The 19,566-nt window shown below is 65.0% G+C and overlaps 1 protein-coding gene across 1 annotated transcript in view; it reads right to left on the bottom strand.

Annotated features, from left to right (window-relative positions):
• Window positions 1-2,217: 2,217 nt before the first annotated feature.
• Window positions 2,218-19,566, bottom strand: part of CELSR1 (cadherin EGF LAG seven-pass G-type receptor 1) — a 133,109-nt gene continuing 115,760 nt past the window's right edge. Inside the window, exons 22-36 of the mRNA XM_038551560.1 lie at window positions 19,120-19,324; window positions 18,187-18,354; window positions 16,523-16,649; window positions 14,649-14,849; window positions 10,091-10,265; window positions 9,261-9,373; window positions 8,833-8,912; window positions 8,071-8,197; window positions 7,388-7,513; window positions 6,905-6,999; window positions 6,532-6,635; window positions 6,132-6,281; window positions 5,506-5,739; window positions 4,708-4,969; window positions 2,218-3,964 (exon numbers count right to left, since the gene is read on the bottom strand). Coding sequence (XP_038407488.1) covers window positions 3,940-3,964; window positions 4,708-4,969; window positions 5,506-5,739; window positions 6,132-6,281; window positions 6,532-6,635; window positions 6,905-6,999; window positions 7,388-7,513; window positions 8,071-8,197; window positions 8,833-8,912; window positions 9,261-9,373; window positions 10,091-10,265; window positions 14,649-14,849; window positions 16,523-16,649; window positions 18,187-18,354; window positions 19,120-19,324 — 2,192 coding nt within the window. The 3' untranslated portion in view covers window positions 2,218-3,939. The remainder of the gene's footprint in view (window positions 3,965-4,707; window positions 4,970-5,505; window positions 5,740-6,131; window positions 6,282-6,531; window positions 6,636-6,904; window positions 7,000-7,387; window positions 7,514-8,070; window positions 8,198-8,832; window positions 8,913-9,260; window positions 9,374-10,090; window positions 10,266-14,648; window positions 14,850-16,522; window positions 16,650-18,186; window positions 18,355-19,119; window positions 19,325-19,566) is intronic.

Below are 19,566 nucleotides of genomic sequence, written 5' to 3'. Positions count from 1 at the left end.
GACGGCCAGAAGGACGAAGGGTCTTAGGGGACCTTTTCCAAGAACACAGTGCCTTTGGCCAGGGCTCCACCCTCACGACCTCAGTGCCTCCCAGAGGCCGCCTCTCTTCACACCGTCATCCTGGAGATTTAGGGATTCCCCATATGACCGTTGGGGGACATGCTCAGACCACAGCCTGGGTGTGTGTGCTTGTGTATACTTTGTGGTGAGGGTGCAGGTCAGGCCAGGAGCCACTCGGAGAATGAAGTTCGAGCCAGCTGTGCTGCGTGGGCAGCACCCTTTGGTCTGTTTCAGGGTATTTTGCTCGCCGTGGAGTCCCGGCGTGACCATCCCTGGGTGTATGTGGCCACAAGGCTCTGCTGGGCAGCAGCCTGGCCTGCGGGGGTGGGGGGGGAGGGCGCGGTATGCAAGTCCCGGGCTCTGCTTCTCCCTTGTCCTCAGTGCGGGCAGGCCGTGGGAGGGGTTGTCACCTGGGTCAGGCAGGAAATTGGCCTTTCCAGGGGAGGCAGTCCTTGCGCTCCACTGCCTCCAGCTCCCTGCCCTGAAGGTGGGGGCGGGCTGTGGTCAGCACCCCCTCCAGGCTTTCTAGTACTTTGCCCCGAGGGCCCAGCCAGGTACCTGCTCTGGGTGCTGGGACAGAGCTTGGGCTCCCATCTCTCACTAGCCTCACACCCAGCACATTCTTAGTGCTTCAGGGCCTCTGGGGGCTGGAAGTGTGGTTCTCTGTCACCTGGGGGTAGAATGTTCTAGACCAGAGTTAGCAACAGGGTTGCTAGAGGAGCACCTGGGAAGGTTGTCTCATGGGCCCCACCTTCAGGGCCTCCGGTGGTGACAGGGCCCTGGGGTCTGGGTGCCAGTGACCTAAGCCCCCCCCCCAAAGGCAGGTCACAGTAGAGGGAGACTTGGAGGTTTTGGGCAGAAAATCCCTCTTGGGGACAGGTGGGTGGGAGGGAAGGGGAGACCAGGTGGGCCGTGGGGTTGGATACGGCCGCAGGGACAAGGGCTAGGTGTGGGAAGTCAGACTGGGCGGCGGGAGGGCTGGCTGATTAAGGCCTCTGTCCGAGGGGGTCCTGCTGTCAGGATGTGGCGCGCTTTGGCAGCCAGGGAGGGAGGCCGGCCTCGACCCGGTACCACAGCCCTGCGGCCTGGGCCAGGCCGTGCTGGTGGGCCTCGCTGCTGGCTTAGTGGGGCCTGGGCAGGGGTGGACAGGCTCTCCCGGTGATGATCAGGTGCGGGGGCTGCGCCCAGAGCAAAGCATCTGCCATCTACGCCATTCCAACAAGGGAGCAGTGCCAGCCCCGGAGCCGCAGCCCCTCCCTGTGGCCTGCTCCCCAGGCCAGCGCCCCGGGTCTCCCCCCCAGCAGGAGGCTTCCGGGGCTAGAAGAGGTGGGGAGGGGCCAGCACATCCCGGGTCACATCTGGGGCCCCGGGCCGTGATCCAGACACAGGAGGCGGCCCTGGGGGCACTCTGGCTGGGGGGCCGGCTGCCAGCGGAGGCAGAGCCTGAGGCCCCCACCGGGGCGTAGAGAGCCTCCCCGGCCTCAGCCTCGGTGCTGACTCCCTGACTGGTGGCTGGGCCCCTTGCCCGGGAGGGAGACGGGTGTCAGCCATGAGCCCTGCTGGGGAGGCCCCACAGCGCCCAGCCCACTCCGCACAGGGCCGACCTTGAGAACCAGCTGGAACCTCAGGGAGGAAGGGCAGCCAGCCCAGTGCCACCCACGGCCCCTGGGGAGAGCTGGGGGCAGGGCACGAACCCCTCACCACCCTCCCTCCACATGTCCCCAGGGCCACCGGCCGTGGAAGGTCACGTCGTACACTGCACCAGACTCAGCAGCAGCCGTCTGGCCTTTCCATGGCCCTGTCCAGGCTGTATCCCCAGGTGGCCTTCGGGACACCCCAGGGAGGTCCAAGGGGCTGGGGCTGAGGAGTGGGACACGTGTCCCCTGCCCCCATTTCCCAGAGGGGCACCCAGCTGCCAGGCCGCACCCCTCCCCGACGTCCCCTGATTGTGAGGGAAGGGCCTGCGGTGAGAGCGAGAGCCAGATCTTGGGAAACCCCAGACAGGGCCTGCCCATCCCGACCGTGACCGCGTCAGGAGAACGGATAGAAAGTTCCAGTACAGCTCCTTCCCTGGGCCTGTCCTCCGCCTGCAGTCTACAGCCCCTGTGCCGCTGGCTCCGGGAGGCAGGCGCGGAGAGGGAAGCAGCACAGCAGAAGCCGATTGAGAAATCTTAATTTATTGCAGACTCTTCTTTCGTGTTGTAATTCCAGTGTTCCGAACATTAATAAATAGACATTTGTTAAAAAAATCTCCAGTGTCTCATCTTTCATAAAGTCTTAAGTCACAAAAATATGTTTACACTTTTTCCTGTCTCAATAAAACTGACATACGTTTTTTGGTAACAATTCTGATCAGATTGAGAGCCGCACCCCAAGGGGCAGGTCTGCTCAGGGTACAGGCGCTGGAAGAGGCTCCCCCGCCGTCAGGAGCCGCTCGTGGCTAAGGCACATTCACAGCTCATTCCAGCGTGCGGAGCGCGGCCTCGGAGCCCGGGTGGAAATCTCCGCATCTTACTCCACCTCCATCCTGTTCTGTGGTTTCCCGTGTTTGGAAGCAGCTGCACTAAAGATTTACTTGGGCTCTGATCTGAGGAACAAAGGCGACGCTGGCAGGAGCCGCGCCATGTCCTGGGCCCCGTCCCGCAGCCCCGGCCACCGTGCCAGCCGCCTGCAGTGGGACGGGCGCAGCCGCCGCTCGCTGGAGCTTCCAAAGCCCGCCTGGGAACCACTGGGAAGCGTGGTGGGGCCTTTGTTGCTTCGCACAATTGGCCATTTGAAGCAAAATGAAGTAATTGGCCGGTCCCGGGGGTGAGGCCCCAGCCTGCCTGGAGGCCCCCAGCCCCCACCCGAGTCTGAAAGGGCTGGAAAATTGGCAGGAAGGGATGTGACACGCCCAAGACTCACACCTCCTGAATCGGGGCCCGTGAGCGCAGCCGAATCCCACCGGGAACAGGAGCCGGGGCACAAAACATCCCCACCTGCGGGACCACACGGACTGGGAAGGGGGCCAGGCGGCCCCGTGGCGGAGAGCCGGAACGGGGTGGGGTCACCTGCAGCCCCCACCGGCCTCGCTCCTCGGGGCCAGCCCCAGGCTGCCCGTCTCGGATCCAGCAGGTGGAGGCGGCCTGGCACTCAGGGCGCGCGTCTCAGAAACCAGGCTGCGAACTCAGGCGGCGGCGCGGCGGGAGCCTCTGTTCCGGGACGACCTCGCCCCCGCGCCCCACTGATCTGCTGGGACCCCAATTGCCTCGGTGCACGCCACATTCAAGTACAACAACGGTGCGATCGTCCTCAGAAAAAAAAAAGCGCGAGCGCACCCCATGATCTCATGGTATCGACAGCACGAACGCAAACCTACCCGGCTTCCCCTCCCAGCGTCCCTCACGAGGACACAGAGAAGCAGCTACGCCTTTTCAACAAGAGAAGGGATTTGCTTTAAGACGAGGGATGTCTCCGCAAAGGGCCACGCGGGGCACGACCAGGGCCTGTGCTACGGGGAGGCGCCCGCATGGCCGCGGGACCTCCGTCTGCAGCCTCTGCCTGGCACCTCCGAACCCCAGCAAGCCGGGCCTGGTGGTTTCGGGCCCAGCCAGCGCGCAGCCTTGGCTCTGTCTGCGGTCGGGATCACGCTGAGCCGGCCCGGGAGTCCACGCTTCCTCGTGCCTATGGCCTTTGGCACTTGTTGCGAGTCAGCTGTGCCCCGAGCCCCCGGGGGCAGCCCAGGGCTTTGTGTCTGCACCGTGAGTCACACCAGTCACGGGGCCGCCACCACAGGAACCCCCACCACCAGCCCCTTGGGTTCCAAGGTCCAGGGGTGCATCGATGCAGCACAGAGGCCTGCCTGGCGGCGATGGGCTTGTCTCACGGTTTCCTGATGGTTCAGATTGAAGTCTCATTACTGCCTCTGTGCGTGGGAAGAAGCCGTCAGGCAGGCAGAGGTCAGCAAGGACACCCCCTGTGACGCGTGAAGCCAGCAGCTGGGCCGGGTTGGCGGTCACGCAACGCAGACCCCCCCACACTCAGGGGGCTCAGAGGGGGGCAGCTCACGTGTGGGCACAGCTATGCCAGGCAGGACGGGGCAGCCCTGGCCACCAGGACACCCAGGGCTGGGCCCACCCAGGCACCCGCACAGCCAGCCCTGCCGCCGAGCACCGGGCATCAGGGTTAGCGACCCCACTCAGCTTTAAAAACCTTCTGGAAGACCTGGCTCCGACCCTCTGCTCCCCCCTGACTAGTCCATAGGACAGAGGAGCTGCGGGCAGAGGCCCACAGACTGCCCGGAGCCAAGACCGCACCCTGGTTCTGGGCGGGAGGGCCCAGAGCCTCGATGCCCTCGACCATGACACGGGGCAGTCACCACCTGGACCGAGGTCCTTACAAAGTGCTTAGTCCACACGGTCTTAAGTCCTAGGGCTTCGGGGCTCAGCAGGACTTCGGGCTTCGGCCAGTGTAGCCCTCACACCCCCCGTCGGAGGTCCGCGGGCTGTCTGGCCGCCTCCTCCTGAAGCCCCCCGCGGCCCCCGGCGCAGCCCCCCGCCCCTGACCACCGCCCCGCTCTGGGCAGGACGCCTGTCCCCGGACGGGACCCCGGAGGAGCTGGCTGGGGGCCGCTCCTGCTGCCCTGCAGCCGAGGCCGAGGCTACTCACTCAGAGTCGGAGCCGGCGGCCTGGGCGCTGCCCGCCCGCACGTTCATGGCCACCCCGTTGAGGTGCTCGCGGCCCGGCTCCCGGCGCGGGCTCTTGACGGTGATGGTGCCATCGGGGGCGCGGGCCCCGTCACTCGAGCCCAGGGAGGACGAGCGTGACGACGCGGGGCTCTGCTCGCACTCAGCCAGCTTCTCCCGGAGCCGGGACTTGAGCGTCTTCTCGGTCAGCGGTGGCGGGTAGGTGGCTTTGTTTTTCAAGATGCCTGCAAGTGGGGACAAGAGGCCATGTTCAGGCTGACGCTGCCCAAGGCGGGCACTCGGGGAGGCTGACCCCTGGGGCCTACCGGGGCACCCCTCAGCCCCCGCTCTTCCCTCCTTGGGTCTCAGCACCAAGGGGCAGGTCCAATGGTCACCCGTGTGGGGCCCCACCCCAAACACGTCTCCAGGACCCGGACGGATCAGGATCCTGACCCACCTGCACCTGCTCCGACTGAACCCCACTCTCACCCCACCTGCATGCGGCCTTGACCCCAGCCCGTAACCCACTGGCACCCCATCCTGCCCCCACCTGCGCCCCACCTGCGCCCCACCCCCACCCCACCTGCATCCCGCCTCGACCCCACCCCCTAACCCGCCCAACACCTAGTCTTGCCCCCACATGCATCCTGCCTCGATCCTGCCCCCTAACACACCTCACCCTGTCCTGCCCCCACATGTATCCCACCTCGACCCCACTGCGCCGCCCCCCCCCCCCAGAGGCTTCCTGGGACACGCGGCACCCCCACCACTCCCACAGCACCTTTCCTCTGCTCAGGCGGCTGGCTGGGGAGCACCCCGGAAGGCCTGGGCGGGCCGCTGCTCCCCTGGTCCGGGGGGCGCTCGCCGCAGTGATTGCCCTGCTCATCCAGGTGTAGCTCCACGCTGACCTTCGTCTCCACCTTCAGGCGCGGCTGGTCTCCAGGCTCCTCGCTGTCGCTCCCCGCCAGGCTCTCGTCGGGCCAGCCGGCCGGGACGTGGTTGGCTGTGGCATCCACTGAGGCACAAGGGCGGCCGTCAACAAGCAGGGAGGCTCCGTGCGCAGCTTGGAGCCGCACCCCCGAAGAGGTGCCCTGGTTCCCTCCGCGGGGAGCCGCCCCTGCATGGCCCTGACCCCCCTGCTCCCAGAGCTGCAGGCCTGACAGGGTGCCACCCTCCAGGTGGGGAACCCGCTAGAGAGAGTGGCTCCTGGCAGCGGGGGCCCTGGCGACAATCCCCCCATTGCACCCTGACACCCCAGAGCCTCGACGCTGGCTCCCCCAGCAGCCCCAGCTTTGTGAGGGGGCCCTTGCAGTGAGGGTCCCCAGAGACGCCCCAAGGCGCCCCCGCCTCTGCTTGTAGATGCTGCGCACAGGGCCTTCCCCCCGCCAGCACCTCCCACCTGCTCACCTTTGGGGGTGCTGTGGACAGGGCCCCGAGCTGAGTCCCATTTGTCCTCAGCCTCCACCCCATCGTCCTCACTGTCTGACGAGTGGGAGGAGGCGTATGAGCTGCTCTGCTCATCCAGGGACAGCTCGCTATCCGAGTCGGAGTCGTGGCCTGCAGGGTGGACAGGAGGACGCGGGCTCTGGCCAAGGGCGGAGGGTGGCGAGCTGGGCCCGGGCCCCGGGGAGCTGTCGCTTCCCCGCTGACCCCCTGAATGGGATGTGGCCGCAGACTCCCCCGAGGCTGAACGTCCAGTGACCGGGAGGCCCACGGGCCAGACAGGAGCCAACAAGAAGCTGGCAGCGTAGCCCCCAGGAGGGAGACGCCCAGGTTGCTGGGGGACCGCCTTCCAGGGGACATGTACCGTGATGCCTCTTGGTAGTCCTGGGGACAAAGGACGAATCCGGCTCCCCATGGCCCCCCCGTGCTGGCCCGGAGGACACGCTGAGCTTCTGGGCCCCTTCGTCCCTGCAGAGGGTAGGAGGGTGGGCTCAGCACCATCACTCGGGGTGGTGTGACATGGTCACCCAGCCTCCCCGGGCACCTTTTGCAGGTGCCAAGATGGCCCCATGAAGCTCTGGAAGGTTCGCTGCCGAGAAAGACCCTGGGAATGCGTGGGGAACCACACGCCACCTAGAAGAGCGAGGCCTTCCCAGCTGGCCAGGCAGCCGGCATTCACCCTGAGGGCTGGGCCTCCCCCACCCGGGGACACCCTAGGGCGCCCGCTGGGGCCTGACCTGACAGTGCTGTCCAGCGAGGCAGTGGATTCGCCCAGGGCCGTGCGGAACATGTTGGGCTCCTCGCTGTAGCTGTGGTTGCAGTTGAGGGAGCGCTGGGGCGGGGGTGGGGGGGACACGGTTACAGGCAGAGCAGAGGCCACCCGGTGCAGAGGACAGCTCTGTCCCCACTGCAAGCCCCGGGCCCAGCACCCCAATGGCACCCCTAGCGGAGAGCACCTCCCCAGCCCCCCTGCAGCTTCCTTCATGGCCGCGGCGGCGGGTGTGGGGTCCTAGCCTGCGGCTGCCTTGTCCCCAGAGACCGTGGGAGATGGGGCCGTGACGATGGCAGACCCCGAGTCCTGAACTCTGCTCTCTTCCCAGGACGTCGGGAATGGCATCTGGCTCGCCCCTTTGTGGGGGACACGGAGGCCATACAGCTGCTCTAATGCTTGACCTAGAAACCCACACCCCCCCACCATGGGGTCCCTGGGCAGCGCCTACGGTCAGCAGGGTGGCCCTCGTGGTGGCCGAGTCGTCCGGGTGCAGCTTCTTCCCGGCAAGTGCCCCCTTCAGGTGCTTCCGGACCTCCCTGTTGAGCACGCAGTGGAACAGGAGGACGAAGAGACCCTGGGGGTGGGGGCGCTGCTCAGTGCAGGCACCGGGCCCAGGCAGCAGCCAGGGTCCCGTGGCTGTGGATGCCCCACAGCTCAGTGCCCAGAGCCAGCCCCGCCGCTGGGGCCCATGCTAGGCCCCCCTGAGGCTTCTGCTGGCTCAGGGGAGGACACAGGCAGGGCAGCCAGCGTGCCGGGGGCCAGCGGGGCCTCATCCCAGGCCACAGCCCTCGGGCCACCTGGTCCCCAACGTTCTATCACATGCTGGGAAGCTGGTGGTGTGAACGGCAAATGGCCAGCACCCTCCCTGCAGACACGACAGGGACGCCCTCTGACCTGCGGGGGAGGAGGAGCCCCTGTGTTGGCTGAGCCAGGGGTGGGGGTCCCGGGGGTGCCTGGGAAGGCCCCGGGCGGAGCCGTGCTCGCTGGGGGTAGGACCATGAGCTGTGGGGCATCACACTGGGGCACCCCCGTGACCCTCCCGGGACCTTTCAGACAGCAGGTGGCACGATGACCCGTGACCTCCCGAGGCTGGCCCAAATGGGCCGCCAGGTCATGGGGCCAGCTGCCCACCTGTAAGCAGCTGCAGACGGCGAAGAGGTAGTGGAAGGCCAGCGCGTCGCTGTTCACGGCCAGCAGCCCCAGCAGCCAGGTGGCGGCGACGAGCAGCAGCAGGAGGAAGGCGGTCCGCAGCAGGGAGCTGCCAGGGGCGCCAGAGACTCTGGGTGCCCGCCCCCCCACACCTGCCCGCCCACGTATCCACCCCTCCCTTCCTTCCCCAAACCTTTCCGAAGCACCTAGACGATTCTCCAGGCCTGCGGCATCACCAGCAACCGGGAAAGTTCCAGTACCCCCGACCCCCACCCTGCAGGCCCTGCCTGACTCCACAGCGCGGCTTCCGGGGACCCCGGCTCCTCCCCACACCCGGCTGTCACCGCCCCGGCCTGTTCTGTCCCCATCTGTTAACACCCGGCAGATGAGGAGGACAGAGCTCAACCAAGCCTGCTCCCTTCGGCAAATCTACCCCGAATGCTGCAGACCCTACCCCCTAACGTCTCTGGGGGGCAGAGCCCCCCCGCGGGTCCCACAGCCAAGATGCCCCGAGGCCCCGCGTGGCCGGCCCCCTCCTTCCCCCGCGCACCGTGCCCCGGCACTCCTGGCTTCTCCCCACTGCAGCCTGCGGACCTGTCCATGGGTGTCATCACCCCAGGGGCCGAGCTGGGGGGCGGCCAAGGGCCTGGCTGCGAGGAGACGGGCACTTGCAGGTGGCTCTGCTGGGCGTGCAAACCCACACTGGGCTCCCACCACCGCCGGTCAGCGTGGGCACCAACTTACACGACTCCCTTCCTTTCATAATAGTGGTGCTTTCTTTGGCAGGAGACCTTCGCAGACAGGACGAAAATGACTGTGTTGACCTGAAAAACAGTTTTAAAAGCCACGTCGGGGCAGCTCCTCAGTACCGCCACAGCAGACCTTTGAAGGCCAAACGCTTCCGAGGGTCTTTGCCCGCGACTGGCGGTGTGGCTGGAGGGAGAGGGCCCCGCACGCCCCGCCTGCCCGCCGGGCGCCTCCCGAGGACGCGGACGCCTCGCGGGTCCGAGGTGCAGACCTGGAGCCAGACGCGCGGGTCTCGGGGCGAGGCCTCAGCACCACAGATCGGGAGCTCTGGGGAGCCAGGGACCCCGCTGGCTCCCAGGCCCCGTCCAGCCCACGCACCCGGCTTCCCACATCCCCGGAATCGTGGGCGCTGCTCCCAGACTCACAATGATAACCGTTCCAACGGGCCCGACGAAGCTCCAGATCAGGGTGTCCCGAAGGGACAGCCAGCAGAAGTCCGGGTTTCCGTAGCCCTGGGGGTCCAGGCCCACCGCCAATCCTGGACGACAGGGCGGGGGGTAAGGGCCTCGCCCCGGGAGAGGCCACGGGTAGGCCTTCCCAGCCCCACGCACACTCCACACGCGGACCACGGGGACCGGACACACGCAGCACGTCCGGACCACACAGCAACCTCCACCCTCACACGCTACAAACCACGCACACACCACATACGCCACATACAAAGCACACTCGCTGTATACAGGACGTACACCACATACACCCGTGCACACTACACACAGAGCACACACCAACCCCCTCCACCCCCACACGTGCCACATACATGATACACAGACCACACGCTACACAGCAGGTACACACACCACACACAGACCACAACCACACGCACAGAACACACACACACACCACATGATCGTGCACACGCCCCCCCGCCCCCGATCAATCCACACGGTGGGCAGACTCCAAGGGTTGGCGTTAAGTGCCACAGACAGAACCCACCCCCGGCTCTCAGGGTATGCATCTCCCCAGCAGGCACTGAATGATCACGCTCGTGTGAACAGACACAAGTGCCGGGGCGGGCTGCCTCTGCTGGGCCAGTCACGCCGGGTGCCAGGGACAGAGGAGGCCGGAGAGCGTGTCTGCCTGGGCCCAGGGGTGCGGGTCCCCCTGTCGTGGGCTCCCATTGAGCCCCATCATGCAGATTCCCCAGGCGGGGGTTGGCTCCGTCCAGGCCACCCCAGCGGGGTGGCGTCCTCACCTGTGATGATGGCCGGGATGCCCCAGCCCACGACATAGTAGAACCTCATGGGGCCGGCGTCGATGTTGCGCACCTCGGTCAGCATGCGGTACACGTGCAGGCTCTCCACGAAGGTCCACGCGAAGGTGCTCATGTAGACGTAGTGCAGGCCGATGGCGATCACCGTGCACAGGAACTGTGAGGGGGAGGCTCGCTCAGCGCCGGCTGAGCCCACACCGCCGCGGGGCACCGGACAAACGGCCGCAGGGTGCGGACAGAAGGGACCAAATCCGACCGCTCTGCAAACCTGAGGCTACGTGGGTCTGAGAAGGGGAACCGCATGAGCCGGGTTTTTCTGTGGGATTCACCCAAGAATGGCTGGGCCATGAGTCACACGTCTCAGGCTCGCGGTGTGGACCGGTGTGGTCCTCCCCAGGGACCCTCCCCAACCCGGACCCGTGCCCGGGGAGAGCGCAGCTGGGCGGGGCGGGGGGGAGGTGTAGGCAGAGCCGCTAGTGTTTCCATTAGAAGCTGGAAACTTGTATTTCCGGGTCATGGTTCCGAATCCTTAGCTGCAGGCATTCGAAGGTGAAGGAAATAGCGGAGGCAGTGGCTCAGGGGGCGGGCCCCAGGCTGTGGTCCTGCCGTCCACCCACCCCTGGACCCTGGTGTGGTCTCCGGGGTCCAGCAGGTGTGGCCAGAGGGACGGCGGTGCCTCCTGCTTCCCCCCCCCCCCCCCCCCATCCAACCTGCGTGGACCTAAAAGAGCCCCGCGCCTCCTGCGGAGAAGACAGGGGCGGGAGCATCTGCTCTGTCCTCAGTGCCACGGCCGCACCTGCCGCCGCTGCCCAGGTGCCCGGAGGGAAACCCAGCTGCCACGGGGCAGCCGAGGGCCAGCGTCCCACCCTCTGCAGGCCTTGGAGGGCCAGCCCCGTGTCCCCGGGAACAGGAGGAAGGCAGCGACCGCGAGAGGCTGGGGACACTGTGCAGCCCCATGGAGTCCAGCCTGAGGCCATCAGTGTGACTCCAGCGTGAGGAGCCGAAGGCCAGACCTCCCAGAGCTCCGGGCCTTGGTCTAGGGCGGCCTCACGCGGGCCTCCTGGCAGGGGCCACGCTGGCCAGGGCTCCCCAGGCTGCCCAGCGGGAGGTGTGAGCAGGGGCACCTCCAAGGTCCCAAAACGCTGGGCAGGCGCTGGGGAAAGGGGGGCACTGAGACGGGAGGGAGGAGAAAGCCCCAGCCCTGCCCTGCTGACCCCCCACACCCCGGCCAGCACCTGCCACTCGGGCCCCGGCTCCACCCCCACTCCTAGGCCCCCACATCCAGGTCCCACCCCTCACGGTCACACCCACATTCCAGCTCCTCCTGGCTACACCTACATCCAGGCCCCGCCCCTCCTGGTCACACCTACACCCTGGTCACACCTACAGTCCAGCCCCTCCTGGCTACACCCACATCCAGGCCCTGCCCCTCCTGCCCTGCACCCCCACTCCTAACTACCCCTACATCCAGGTCCCACCCTCCTGGTCACACCCATAAGTAGGCCCCGCCCCTCCCCAGAGCACAGCCAACCCCTGCTCCTCCTGGTCCCACCCCTCCCTAGGCCCCGCCCCACACCTGTCCCTCCCTCGGGCCACACCCATAGTCCCGCCCCATTCCTGAGAGGGCCTATGCAATCCCGGTTGCCTTAGCATCAGCGCAATGTCCCAGGGTGTCGGTGTCCCTGCCAAGGAGATACCCCCACCCCATCCAACGGACACAGGCATGCAGGACACAGGGCCGCCACCCTGACCCAGGCTGGGGGCTGCTCTGCTCAGGTGCCAGGCCAGTGAACCCTGGGGGGAGCGGAGCCACCTGCTGCCGTGTCAACCTGCACAGGCCGGGTTCTCCCCAGAAACGGGGCCCAGAGATGCGGGAGCACCTGGCCAGCACAGTGCAAACCAGGAACTCAAGTGGAAGAAAGGACAGCGTCTCACGTGATGCCTGGACAACTGCCCTCTGCCTCGGCCTCGGCGGAGTCGGGAGGCAGGGGGCTGCCCTTGCTGATGGGGAAGCGAAGGGTGAGCCTGGGGTGGGGAAGCCCCACAGCAGACACCCCCAGGGGCCCCGCATGCAAAGGGACAGGGGACAACAAGGAGGAGGCTGGCCAGCTTGCTGCCTTCAGTCATGTGAAAAGTAAACCCACAAAACCACTTTTGAAAAAAAAAGAAGTGTTAGAGATACACTTTAAAACTTAACGGGGGGATCCCTGGGCAGGTCAGCGGTTTAGCGCCGCCTTGGCCCAGGGCCTGATCCTGGAGACCCAGGATTGAGTCCCGCATCGGGCTCCCTGCGTGGAGCCTGCTTCTCCCTCTGCCTGTGTCTCTGCCTCTCTCTCTCTCTCTCTCTGTGTATCTCTAATGAATAAATAAATAAAATCTTTAAAAAAACTTAATGGGGCTGCACACACACAGACTTTTGCATGACACGTACTACCTTTTCCAAAAACGGAACAAACGCAAAATGCTAATGCATAATAAGTCATTTCAACCTGCCAGTGATCTCGGAGATGAAAAACCTGCCCCATAGATAGGACTGTGGGTTCACAGAAAACCCAGGCGAGGTGCCAAGTTCCTAGAATCCCACGCGGCCAGCATTCCTTCCCTTGGAGCTCGGCAGCTGCGTCGCGGGCAGCGGAGGAGTCAGTGCCACTCTGGGGATTTAGCGGCAAGGGGTGGCACGCTGCGGACTCTGCGGTCCCCCGCTGGGACCACTCAAGGACACCCTTGAAGGCCTTTGAGACGAGTCATGCGGCTTCCCACCGGGCGCCTTCACCTGTCTGATGTGCTGAGGACACGCAGGGAGAAGCGCACCTGCCCGGCACCACACGGGGGAAGGCCCCCTTCCTCCCCCCCACCCCCTCCCGGGCCCGCGCGCGCGCGCCGCAGAGAGCACCCCGAGGGCGGCGAGGAGGAGGTCTGCCCTTGGGGGTCCATCCTCTGCCAGGCCAGTCCCGGCTCAGAAGCCCCCAAGGCTGGCTCTCAAGGTGTCTGCCTGTGTCCCCTCGCCTCCGCCTACCGCCCTCCTCCTGAGGAGTCTGGCCACACCAGAGGGTCCGGAGGGGCTCCCGCTGCCTGCAACACCCGAGGAGGAGGAGCTCAAGTGTGCCAGGGCCCTGAGGACCTAGCCAGAACATTCCCTCTTTGTCGTTTTATGTCACTTCCTCTCGGGCTTGGCCAGTCACCCGTCCCAGTTTTCATCTCACTCAGAGGCGTCCTCACCTACGCACCCCCCTTCTGGAGCCCTGAGGCACCCCCCCATGCCCACCTGGCACCGACTCCTGTCCTTCTCATGCCCGCCGTCCCGGCTTTGGTTCCAGGCCTCTCCTCCACCCTGTGGACCTAGGAAGATGCCACCCTGGCCGCCCTTCTGACCTCGTCATCTTCCCAACGTGCAGGCCCGCTCGTGGTTCTCCTTGGTACAACGCTGCCAGGCGTTGGGCGGATTCCCCAACCTGTCCCGACTCATGCTGGACCCCTCCCACTGGAAGGTCGGTCCTTCGGTCCTTCCCTGACCAGGCACAGCTGCGCCCCCTGCCACCCTGGCACCACTCTGGCACGTGACACTCATGAACCACCATGCGTGTCTGCGCCAGGAGTGGGGGCTCCACGGGCAGGGACGGGAAGGCCTCCTGGATTTGGGTCATTGGTGGGGGTAGCACAGTGACCATCAGAAGGTCCTTGCTGCACGAGGAAGGAAGAAATGACAGCTATGTCAACAGCACACGGTGGCAGCACCGGAAAGGCCCACCAAGAGCCCGTCGCTCACCTCGGGAGAGACGAGGATTAGGTGAGAGTGACCTCCGGACTTCCGGGAGTCCCCACGTACGCACGTGTGCTGGGCAGCTGGTCTCTCAGCTCCCTGGGGGACTGGGGTGCCCATTTTGTGATGGTCACACAAGGGGACACACACAGAACCGTGTGCCTTGGGCAGTCCCTCAATCTCGCTGGTCCTGGGCGCCTCACCTGTGAGAAGGGACGCTCCCCCCTCCAGGGCTCCGGGGGGACTCAGTGAGCCCAAGCGTGTGCATACGGCCTGGGGCGCACGGCCTGCCCGCCCCCCCCCCCCCCGCCCATGCCCCCACGCCCTCCATCAGCGTGCTGTGACCGTACTGTTTTGCAAATCCCCTTCGTAATAACGGGAAATCTCCTCGCCCCCAGCCAGGCACTGCCAAAGCCACAGACCTCCCAGCTTCCCCGTGTCCTGTTCTTCCCCGTCTCGCGGCTGCACCACCACCTCACCTCCAAGGCCGGTCCCCGCCCGCTCCCTGAGGACCTCGCCAGGCCATCAGCCCGCCCCTCCCTCCTTCCCCAAGACCTGTCAGGGGCGCAGAGCGCCCGTATCCCACAGCAGCCCCGCCAGCCTCTCACCCTCCTCTCCCCGCTCAAGGCCGGCCTACTCCGTTAGCGTCTCCACCACGTCACCCCCACTCGCGCCCTTGGAAGGTTACGTGTGAAACCCAAGGCGCCGCTGCCTCCGCCCAGGAGAAAGGTCTGCGGGGCTGCACGCACATCCTGGGGAAGGGGCGGTGGGGGGCCTCACCGGGTTTCCCGTCTGGGTGATCCCGATCACGAAGACCAGCTGCGAGAAGAAGAGCGCCCCGATGAGGTTCTTGTGGATGCTGTGCAGGTTGGAGCGCAGCGTCCGCAGCAGCGCGAGGAGGACGAAGGCCACCAGCAGGGCGGCCAGCGACAGCGACACGGCAGCGTAGGTGACGATCTTCAGGGGCAGGACTTCTCCGTGCTGCGGGCGGCGGGAGGGCAAGGCAGGAGGGCATAAGGGCCTCGGTGGCATGGAGCTTTTTGCACAGTGAAGGCACAGGGACATCAAGCTTATTAGGGCAGGAGCCAATGTGACCGTGACACGGCTCTCAGGCTGCCCAAAACCAACCACAAAAACCAAATGAGTTGTTGGAGGGGGAATAAAAAAAAAAAGTCCTAGAGAGAGGTGGCGGTGGTGGCTGCCCCGCACTGGGAACAGCCCATCTGCGGACACGTGGCCAAGGTGTAGAATTTGTGTTCTGTGCATACTGCTGCCATAAAAAAAACTCTATAAAACCTCACACGTGAATGCTACTACCAAGGAGATGCTGGGCCTGCCTGCCCCAAATCCTGAGCCGACAGGGACTTCAAAAAGACTCTGACAGCTGCACAGGGGTCCTACTGTCTCCTTCTGCAAAACAGAACCCAGGACCCCGCAGAATTTAGGGAACAACCAGCATCGGTTCTCCAGCAACTCCCAGAAAGCGTTGTTCTGAGCTCATGACTCACGTAGGACTGTGAGCCGGGCTCCCCAGGGAAAGGCTGGGAGCCAGGAGGGGGCTGGGACGGGGAGGCCGAGGGCTTGAGGTTTTTTCCTTCCACACTCTGGGGGCCCCGGAGCTGCACCTGCTGCTGGGAGCTCTGGCTTGGAGGCACCGGGGCAGGGAGCAGCGAATCCTATTCTAGTTTGATTTCTTCTCCCTGAGTTCCAGCTTTCTCTGCCTGAGAGTTGCTCATGGCCCGCCCAGCTCGCTGGGTAGGGGAGGACCCCAATCCTGCCCCTACGTGGACCGAGGCCACTAATAACTACCCCCCTCCAGGTCAGGACCTGGTGCTACTGGCTCAGAAGTGCCACCTGCCCCCGGGAGCTCTGCAATCAGGGCAAGGCCCAGGAGCAAACCCTTTCCTCTTGTCACCCTGGCTGCCATCAGCAACTCGGGGTGTCACCCTCCCAGCAATGTTACAGAAACCGGCACACCAGAGACGCTCTGGGAGGGACAAGGGCCTGGCCTCCCGGGACACATCCCAGGCCTGAAAAAACAGGTGACAGGTGAGGCCTACGGGCCTCTGTTCTGGGTGTCAGACACCAGCGTCCGCACATGTCCATGCCCAGGCTGCCCTCGCGGGGGGGCCCACTGCCCTATTCACCCTGCCCCCCCGGGCTCACAGGGGCCAGCTCGCGTTCCCAGGCTCGGCGGGGGGGTGGGGGGGGGGAGCCAGAGGTTAAACATTAGCCGGCGGCCTCGGTGGCTCCTGACCGAGCCCCCCCTTTTGTGTCTCTGGGCCAGCATGTGTGGCACTAACGGGCGACACTCCCTTTGTTCTGGCCAGCCGGCTCTGCTGCCCCTTAAAATTTAAAGTGGGGTAGACACAGCACGGGAATCCTGCTTTGAAGTGAGGTGCATATTCCGGGGCTTTCTTTTCTGTCTGAGGCTCAGGGTCTCGCCGCCGTGGCGTTTTCATTTACAACCCAGCCTCTCTGAAAAGGGGTTGTGATCCTGGCAGATTGTGGCCAAGCCCCCCGAACACAGCTTGCAACTGTGGATTCGGTTTATTGAGGGGGCAGGTTTGGGGCCAGGCCGACTCTCCAAAGGGGCCTCATCCCTGGACACACTGTGCCGGGAGGGCAGGGCTGCCCACGGGGGCCGTGCCCACCTCGCGCCTGGAGACGTCCATGAGCACCGCAAAGCTGGTCGTGTGGCTGCACCGGCAGGCGACGTGGGTCCGGTTCCGGGACAGCAGCTCGCAGCCCTTGGCTGACCACCCTCCTGCTCCCCCAATGCTGCAGAAAGAAGGCAGGTGTGAGAGGACCCCTTCCACCCGGGGGTGGTGCGGCGTCCCTAAGACACGCACTCCTGTCTGTCGCCCGCTATGAGGACAGGAGCCCTTGGACCTGTGTGCACGCCCTTCCCCCTTTCGTGGCCGGGGAGTGGCCCCAGGCAACCCTCTGAAGCTCACGGTTTATGTGTCATCTCGCAGTAAAACTTAAACGGGGACGTCTCGGGTCGACCGCACGCCCCTTTTGTCAGAAACATCCGTCGGTTGTGAAAGTGGCTGCTTTGTACTTAGTCTCTCTTTTGAGTCGAGGTGTTTTGAGAAAGAATATCTCACGTTCATTTTCCGCTTTCATCTTCAGGTTGCACAAGGTTTTATGGCAACTGCCTGGAAGCAGGGCCCAATTATCGCTCCCCTTTCCCTGACGGGAGCCCCAAATGACAAGCTGCCACGGGTGTGGCTCAGGCTCGGAGAGAGCCCTGCCCTCCGGGGCTCTGGGAAAATCAAGTACCCGCTCTCTGATCCTCAGTTTACTCATCTGTAAAATGGGGTGTGAAGGCTAATACGCGTCTGCCAAGAGCTCTAAGATCTGGGGAGGACAGGCACCGAGGAGAACAGAGAGGATAATTAGAGCAATAGCTAATTGCTGGGATCCAATCGGGCGCCTGTGAGACACAGCCGTGCCTCGCGCATGCCAAACAGACCTTCACGCTTCCCTCATGCCTGAAAGTGGGTCCTTCTTTCTCTCTTTTGTAAGCCGAGTGTCTATTATCCTCCAGACACAATGCTGCGTGCTCATTAACCAGAATTTGGAAAATAAAAGAGCTGCAAGATCTCTGCCCAGCCAAGCCTGCTTCCCAGCAGGAGCCCCTGCAGCCGGGCGTCTGCACACTCCCCCGGGTGCCAGCTCCCAGCACGGTGTGCAGCTGGAACCCCACTTGGTGGACATCTCCTCGGTCTATTTTGAAGCACGATGTGAGAGCACAAACTCTCAGACGCGCAAGACACCATCCTAGCTTCAAGCAGGGGGGTGCGGGCCAGGCCTCAGAGGGGCGAAACCAGCCCCAGCAGCCACCGGGCTGAACTCACGGGCAGGTGGCAGAGGCCAAGGACCCCCGTTTGTTAAAGAGACCCCCCCACACACACACACACTGTCCATGGAAGGGCCCCGGGCCAGTGTCCGAGTCCTGCGTCCTGTGTGCACAGGACAAGCCCCACCTCGTCTGATGGTGGAATGCTGCTGCATCCCCGGCCCTGTCTCCATGTCGACCTTCTCCAGGGACCTCTGAGTGCCCGTATGTGTGTGTGCATACGTGTGTACATAGATATGTACGTATTTATTGTGGAACTCTGTGTAGGGGCCCTAGACACCCTCAGGACGAGCCTCCTGCCCCACGAGAGCCCGGAAGGGGCACAAGAGACCACAAACAAACACCCCATGAGACACTGGAGTGCTGGGGGCTGCAGCAAAGACCCCATGCCCAAACGCAGAGCTCCAGGGGGGGCGTGGGGGTGCCATCGCTCCCTCCTGGCTTCTCCCTTACGTGATGGAGTGGTTCCAGAACACGCAGACAGGCTTGGTGCGCTCCTCTGTCTCCAGCAGGACGTGCTCCACCAGGACGGGCCTCTCCAGGGGGCTGGGGAGTGGGGCCCCCTCACTGTACACCACCGCGCTCACCACTGGCGTGTTAATGACAGGCCGATTAGGCAGCCTGGGGTGGAGAGGTGAGAACGCAGGGAAGGATGCTCTTAGCGGGCACTCGTCTAAACCCATGCGCGGATGCCCGAGCACCCGGGGCAGATGCTGCTCCCGAGAAGGGCCCGGGCCGTGGCGGCGGCTCTGTCATTGACGGGGAGGGCGCGGGGGACTGGTCACCCCCAGGTTTCCAGACTTCAGAAACGTAAAAACGAAGAGAAAGGAGGCACGTGCGTCAAGGTGTCGCAGCGCGTGATCCACAAACCGCGGAAAGCCTCGAAGCCACCAGAGGGCCGGAGTAAATAGAGCTCATGGCCAAGTCTCAGCCGGCCGCGGAGAAGGGTGAACTTGAGGACCACAGGCCCAGGGACGGGTGTGGAGAAGGTCTGGAAGGCTGACCAGTGAGGCTCCGGGGGGCGCCCAGCTCTGCTGGGGCCCCGCCATCCCCGGGGCAGTGTTCTCCAGCCCGTGTGGACCTGGCAGCTAGGGGGGCAGCCCGGGGTGCATGGGGTAGGGGCGGCCCCTCCACGCGGGATGACACCACTGGCCCGGGTGGCAACAGCGTCCGTGGAGGCCGAGCAGGGCGCATGCAGGGTGGGGGCAGCCTGGCAGCGACAGCAGGGAAGGTGGGGCCCGAAGCCAGACCCTCGTCCAAGGGAGCTCAGGGCAGGGGGCTGCATCCGGGGGCCAGGGTCACAGTGTGAAGTCCTCATACAGACGCATGGGCGGTGGGGATGTGACTCAGGAAAGCCCCCTGGAATTATCTAGAAACGGGCCTTACCGGAGGCTGCGGCGGTCAGGGTCATAGCGCTCGGGCAGGAGCTGGCCCAGGGTCCGGTAGATGATGACGAGGGCCACGGCGAAGCGGCCGGGCTCGTCGGGGTGCCTCTTCTGCCTCCTGAATGGGGCCTCCCTGTGGGCGCCAGGCCCCGGGGGCGCCGTCTGTGGTGCGGCCTTCCGAGCGGCCGGCCTCACCGTGGGGCTCTCTGCAAGGCAAGCGGGGCGTGAGGGTGGGGGCCTGCGTCCTAGGGCAGGTGCCTCCTGAAGTCACAGCGGTTCTGCGGGAAACGGCAGGTGCTCCCTCAGGAGACTACGCAGCGAGCCCCCACGGGACGCCCCAACCCTTCTGGGTGCGTGCCCCACGCTGAGGCAGGGGTTCCGGGAGACACCTGCACACCCGCGTTCCCAGCAGCGCGACCCACAACGGCCCCAGCGGGCCGTCAACCGA

Source organism: Canis lupus, chromosome 10 (genome assembly GCF_011100685.1).
Source record: "Canis lupus familiaris isolate Mischka breed German Shepherd chromosome 10, alternate assembly UU_Cfam_GSD_1.0, whole genome shotgun sequence".
NCBI lineage: Eukaryota > Metazoa > Chordata > Mammalia > Carnivora > Canidae > Canis > Canis lupus.
The sequence above is the reverse complement of the archived record's forward strand: the minus strand, read 5'-3'. Positions and strand labels throughout refer to the sequence as shown.